At 38.9% G+C, this 6,954-nt stretch overlaps 1 protein-coding gene across 3 annotated transcripts in view; it reads right to left on the reverse strand.

Moving 5' to 3' along the window:
- Positions 1-5,389, reverse strand: part of kif26bb (kinesin family member 26Bb) — a 32,807-nt gene extending 27,418 nt beyond the window's left edge. For all 3 annotated transcript variants that reach the window (XM_042391251.1, XM_042391253.1, XM_042391252.1), the window contains exons 1-3: positions 3,845-5,389; positions 3,279-3,638; positions 255-746 (exon numbers count right to left, since the gene is read on the reverse strand). In XM_042391251.1, the coding sequence (XP_042247185.1) occupies positions 255-746; positions 3,279-3,638; positions 3,845-3,904 (912 nt within the window). In that variant the 5' untranslated portion in view covers positions 3,905-5,389. The remainder of the gene's footprint in view (positions 1-254; positions 747-3,278; positions 3,639-3,844) is intronic.
- Positions 5,390-6,954: the final 1,565 nt, after the last annotated feature.

The following is a 6,954-nucleotide window of genomic DNA, read 5'->3' on the forward strand; positions in this document are numbered from 1 at the left end:
TGCTTTTTGACTGCCTGGCTTTTATGACAAGGGTAACTCATGACTCAATTCCATTCCATTAGCAAAAGTACTTTTAAACAACGTCCTCAGCCATGGGATCTAAATAGGCTCTGATTAGGCACTATGAATCATTGGCTTGCTGACATGTGCACCCTTAAAGACGTACTTTAACCATATAGCTCATAAAAAGGGGGATGCACACTTGAGGATGTGTTATGTGTGATTTAGTGCTAAGAGAAGGCTTTTAGGGGTACCTGACAGTGAGGGTAGATGGTGACACCATCAGTGTTGGACACAGCTTTAGCGGCAGAAGAGACCAGCTGCTGCTGCTCTTCTACCCAGCGGTCCATATCAAAGTTGGCGAGCTTGGGCCCCCTGCGTCTGAGGGTTTGAGGGGTCCTCTGAGGCGTCCTGGGGCTCCGAGGCGTCTGGGGGCTGTGAGGGCTGTGGGTTCGACTGCGTGATTGGTGCACAGCCGTGGCAGCTTCTCTTGGAGATCTGTCACCATGTTTTGTCTCACTTTGTCCCAGCAGTGTGCCAGCGCTGAGGCCAAGTTCAAAGGGAGGGTTAGCTAATGACTGACCCCTGCTCAGAGCCAAGTGGACGGCCTCTTGCTTCAGCTGAGTCAGTTTTGTACCGCAGGCTCCACACTCACCCTGATCCCTTTCTCTGTCCCTGGCCTCTGTGGTGGACCGGCTGTGAACGCGGAGGTTCTCATGAAGAAACGCAGACAGGTCACTTGAATCCTACACAATTTGAGAAAAAGGTGGCAGGAATAATTTTACATTTACAAACTAGGGACTGACCCTGCAATTAGGTGTTGGAAGTAATCATTTACAGTATTTATTCCTGCACATTTCACATCTCCCTGTAATTGACATTTGCTGCATTTTCACAAAACAGACAAAACTAATAAAAGCAAAAACATGCAGCACAAACTTCTAGCAAAGACATAATAACAAGCTAATTTGTTTTGTTTGATTTCAGCCTTGAGAATTTCATGAATGATCACTGAGCATAGGAAAATTGAGTTGTGGGAAGACACTGCAAGCAATCTTAGCACTTAGCAAACTAATAATGGAGTCAGTTATATTGATTAATACTTCATAAGTTCAGTAAGCAAAAACCCAGTGACTGTACCTTTAAAATAAATGCAACGTGTCACGAATCTCCACGTCATCTCATGAATATTCATGGAGAAGAACATGCCACCAGGCAGAAATGATTAAAGAAACATTTTTATTTAGCTTAGGCATTATAAACCACTCTATAAACAAGAGAACAATTTGTATGTTTTTTATTTTCTGTGAATGAGGGCTGGGCAGTCATTCCCCATTATCATTTTGTCATTTTGTCATAATGATTTAAAGATAGAGGTTAGTGTTGTAGACAGTTGTTATTTAAATTGCAGCTAATGATCAAATTCAATTAAGAAAACTTTGACAACTTGCAGCTTAAAAAAAAACTAAAAACAAAACATTTTTGACATTTAAGTTCTATCCCTGGACCCACGCTGTCAAATATAACAAAATGAAATCAAATCATCGCTTTTCACCTCACGTTTCATCCTGTCAAAGACACTCTCGTGTCACATCCTGTTTGGTCTGCCCTTGACACCTGCTAACATCCAACACACTCACTCCCTCCCTTCCTCGCTGCCCGTTCACCATCCATCGTGCAAGTTGCCAGCACATTGCCAGTGACCCATATTCCCCCAGAGGAGTACTGTAGGAGCTCTTAAATCTTATGTAAAACAGAGTCAATTCAAACTCTAAAAGACCTTCAGACTAAATGTATTTCATGAATTCAGTGGCAAGTATTTTTTTTTCCTTTATTCCATGAAATATGCAAAACAAACTGCAAATTCTACCACCTGCAACTTTAACTTTCAGGATTTAGTGCCTTGCTTTTCCATTAACAGAAATGATATCAAGTATATAGAATAATAAATGTGCTGAACTAGCCAAATGGGCTACTGGACTGAGTTTCTCAAAGCATGTGAAGACTTTCCATCTTAGCCAGACTGCAAGCCCATATAAAAAGATGACATTATAGCGCCTTGATGCTTTTGAGAAATTGGGCTCGGATCGATAAGCCTGCATGGAGCTAGCTGGCTTATCAGATTTCTACTGACCGTCTGCGGCCACAAGATCTCTCTCCTGCCTGCACTGTGTGTGTGTGTGTGTGTTGTGCTGGCCTGTGGTCGCTCTCTAAAAACATGACGCTATAGCTGCGCCCCATCCCACTTAAGAGGACAAAAATAAATAGTCTTTCCTCAATGGAGCGGACTGTGGAGACGACAACAGGGATGTTGAGATGAAATATTCATGCCCATTTTAAACCACTCGCACAGGAATGGCACTGGTTTACTTTGTCGATTGGGGTGTGTTGGATGGATGTTAGTGGTGACAAATGTACAGAAGGATGTGGGGAAGTACATGTGTGCATTCCTCTTAGAGGCAGGACTGTAAGGACTCATGTGCCCACATGAACATGTTTTATTGTCATAATATCAGAAAATGTGTTAAAAGTGGCAGTTTTATCGACAAAGTCTACATGTGTGTGATTATACAGCATTATGGCTGCAAATAATGATTATTTTCATTAACAATACATTTTTTTCTAGATAGATCTATTAATCATTTGTTCTGTAAAACATCAGAAAATAGTGAAAAAAAATGTATCACAATTTTCCAGACCGCAAGTCAACTTATTATATTGTATGTTTTGTCTGATCAGCACTCCAACCCCAAAAGATTTTCCTTCCAGTTTCAATATAGCAGACAAAGAAAAACTGCAAATAGTCACATTTCAGAAACAGTAAATTATGGGCATTTTTGCTTAATAAAATTACTTTTCATTTTAAAAATGACTTATTGTTTCAGCTAGATTATATACTGTATATATATTCTGTTCAATGTTCTTATTTGTTATAAAAAAAAAATAATTAAGCAAGCTCATGAATCCAATTATTTTGGGTGATTAAAATAAGATTTTACATCGCATATAGTTAGATAAAGAATATGCAGTGGCATATTTATGTATTTTTATTATATTGTCAACTATTACACAATACTACCACCTGCTGAAAATCCCCGAGATGTGTTTACCTGAATGATTTTTGATGCCAACACTTGGCAAACACCATTTTGACAATAAAATGTTACTCCATCAAGATTTGTTTCAGCCTAAAAGTGAGCAGACTGGGTTTGATTGCATTTATGGTCCACTACACCCCTGACCAGCTCCTCTCTCATTAGATCATTACGGTTACTGACCTTGCAGGAGAAGTGATGGTGCACAGCCAGGCTCAGAGCTTGTTTCTTCAGAGCAACAAGGGTCGCTGAGCACTTCTCACAGCACGCAACTTTCCGATCAGCCCTCCCAAAGCCAGGATTCATAGTGCCTCTACATAGAGTGCCACCGCCAGAGGACATGATACGGTCTCCTAAGGATCCAGGGAGAGACTTGTAGGACGGGACAGCGTCTGCTCTCTGGCACATATTCCGATGTGGGTCGCCCCTGGACCCTCCGGCACCCTCAGGAGTGGGGCGCTCCTTGGGATGGCAGCCGCAGCCTTTCCCTTTAATACTTGGAGAAAAGCCGGCGGACTCAATGTGATGCTGCACTTCTGAGCTCTGAGAAAGAAATCATTTTAAGAAGGATGTATGTGGGCTTTGGCAGCGGGAAATTAGATATCAATCGACGTGGACAACTGTAACCACACCCAAATGTTTTTTTCTAGCAGTGCAACAATATTATTATCATATAAAAGTCTATAAAAAGCAAAAATTTGTTACAAATGTTAAACAAATTCTTCTCTTAATGAATAAATCTGACTTACCCAATGTGTTCCTCTGACCGAGGCAGGAAATCTCTCTCCCCTCCGAGTCAGAGATGACATGACAACTTGTTAATATTTAAAAGGACATCCGAACAAAGGCAGGGTGCACTTTTATATAATTTTGCCAAAGCTCCATGGACATAAAACAAAAATACTTCACTCATGGCAGGCTTAAATAAAGAATATAATCAACTAAGAGGCTGGAGACACTATGTCAGAGGTGGAGTGATGACAGTGGCACAGTGGAGGAGAAGGAGTGAGCGCACGGGAGGACGCTCATGGATTTACTCGGCTATTTATTAGAAGCTCCTCAGGGAGGCGGTAAGGAGCAAGTGTTCAGACAAACATTCAATTGGATCAGGCGTTGAGCAGTTTATGGTTGTAATTTGAGCGAATATGTCTTTCCTGTCAGGTATGATTTCTCTCTTACGTAATAGTTCCTCACACTGTAGGCTATGTAATAGTATTGTGCACCTTCTTGCAACAGGAATACTCAGATAAACCAGCCTGTATGTGTACAAGGGGACATGCAATTCCTGTAGCATCCTTCTATATCACTGCAGCAACCAACATGATGACATTTTGCATCATGATGTCATTATATTCCTTATCATGAGCCATCTGAATTTACTGTTAAGTAGCACTGGAGATCACCTTTGGCAGTAAGCGAGAATTATAAGAACAAATGTATGCAAAATGGAGGAAAAGTCTGCACATACACAGCATTTTTAGAATTATAACTCAAGAAAGTAACAACATATATAATAATATAAAGGTTAAAGGAGCACTCCAACAATTAAGTATTTCACTTCCAGAAAGTTAGGAGACTCACAAGGGACAGAAATAAAAACACAATGGTCAAATTTGGTGCAACAGAGGCCAAGAAAGCCTGACTTTTAATCCTTAGTATGGGTCGAGCTCCAGAAACCCTGGATCCTACATTTCCCATAATGCAACTCAATACCTTCTTTCTTTAGATTTGAAGACTGTGGGAGCCATGCATTTGATTTGTGTTAAATGTAATATTCCTCCCGACCACTAGGGGTTGTATGGTAAAGGTCAGGTTGGCCACAGGTCATTTAAGTTCATGCCAGTAATCACAGATGTTGCTGATGGAAAGAAGCAAAAAGTTTTTGACTATGCTCAGATATATTGTTTGGCTGTATTTGTTTTAACTTTATGTTGAAAGCTTATTAGAAGTGACGGACAATACAGGAAATGGACATTGGTAAGAAAATTAACGCCATATAAATGCAGTATAGGAAAAGACTGAATATCATTTCTGAGTGCGCGTCTAAACAATTAGGCCCATTAGCAGGCAGTAGCGGCTAAAGTGTAGGACAGAGTCATTAGAAAGACATTAAGGGTTATTTTTTCAGATATGGCAAAGTTCCAGAGTGTGTGTAAAATCAATGGAATCAATAAAATAACTAACAAGGAGTTGAAAAAACATAAAATGTTGCTTCACGTGTCTACCAGAAAAGTAGCAGTTTTTTCTGCTTTTACAGAGATTGTTCAACGACACTTTAAAAAAATCCACATTAATGGAAGAAAAAAGTCTAGTTTATTTATGAATATGGAATTTCCTTGCAGTCACCAACCTCCGTGTTATTAATATGTGCAGATACATCATCAAAGAAACGTTTGGCCTTTTTAAGCAGCAGTTAAAAACAAGGTAGGCTGTTGATTCTATTTCAAATTTACAAAATAAGCATGAAAGAGAAATATCTTTGTATAACTGTAGTGGAAAGTTGGATGGATTTAACGATAAGCTAACTCCATGGTACAATATGTTTATATTCTCCCCTGGAAGTCACAACTCTTACAATATGGAGACTACAGTGACTGGTCTCTCCTACCACCGGGTATATGCAAACTAAATTTTGGACTTGCACTTATACTACATGGACCACTATCTCCTTCTTAATTAGGGTTGATAACATTGTTATTATTTATTTAGCATATTCCTAGCCCATATGGTTATTCTAATGTTAAATTATACATGTGCATTCCTTTCAGAGGCAGCACTGTAATGACTGATGTGCCCACATGAACATTAACGCACGTTTTAGTGTCATAACACCTGTCAGAAAACATGTTTTTATCAGCAGTTTTATCAACAAAGTCTACATACAGTATGTGTGTTATTATTAGGGCTGCAACTAATGTTTAATTTCATTATCAATACATTTTAGATTGATCTAGTAATCATTTGGTCTGTAAAATGTCAGAAAATAATACAAAAACATGTCCAAGACTGCAAGTTGACTTATCATATTGTATGTTTTGTCTGACTTACACTCCAAACCTCCCAAATTTTTCTTCCACTTTCAATTTACAGAGTAGATTAAGAAAAACAGCAATTAGTCACATTTCAGAACCAGTCAATTTAGGGGATTTTTGCCAGAAGCATGAGCATACTTCTGTCGTTCATCCCCTCCCAAAATGTATTATGCTCAGGGGCAGATTTAGTGAACACTGTCTTGCTTTATTTTCACCCTTTCCCCAACTGGGAATGCTGGTTTTGGCAGTGGTAGAAGAAGTACTCAAAACTGTTTTCTTAAGTAAAATGAGTAATACTGCACAGTAAAAATCCTGCATTCAAATTTTTGCTTTTAATTTTCAATAATGCTGGATAGTTTAATGAATAATAATGCATCATGTTTTTATTGGTTATATTTTGTGAATAAAATCCGAATCTGCAACATAACCAGTAACATTTATTTGTCAGAAAATTATTAGCGGTACAATGTTTTCCTCTTAAGTTGAAGTAGAAGTATACAGTTGCATATTTTTTAAGTGCCTTGGGGGCCTTTTTAAGTCATTTCGGGGGACAATTAGAAAGAATAGTAACATAATTCAATGTTTTTCATATCTAAACATCATAATAAATCTATAGCTGTTTGGGGCTCTTTTAATTGGGGGCCAGATTATGCCATATTATGTTATGCTTCTTTCTTTTTTGCAAATAAAGAATGTTATCGTGTGTTTTCTTTGTGATAAATATGTTTCCTCCACATTTTGTCCAACGTTTCCACAACAGAGCATTTGTTTTGTGTGATTACGGCAGCGACAGATGGTCGGCGGGCTATATAAGCTGCGCTGCGCTG

The sequence above is a fragment of the Thunnus maccoyii genome, chromosome 17 (genome assembly GCF_910596095.1).
Source record: "Thunnus maccoyii chromosome 17, fThuMac1.1, whole genome shotgun sequence".
NCBI lineage: Eukaryota > Metazoa > Chordata > Actinopteri > Scombriformes > Scombridae > Thunnus > Thunnus maccoyii.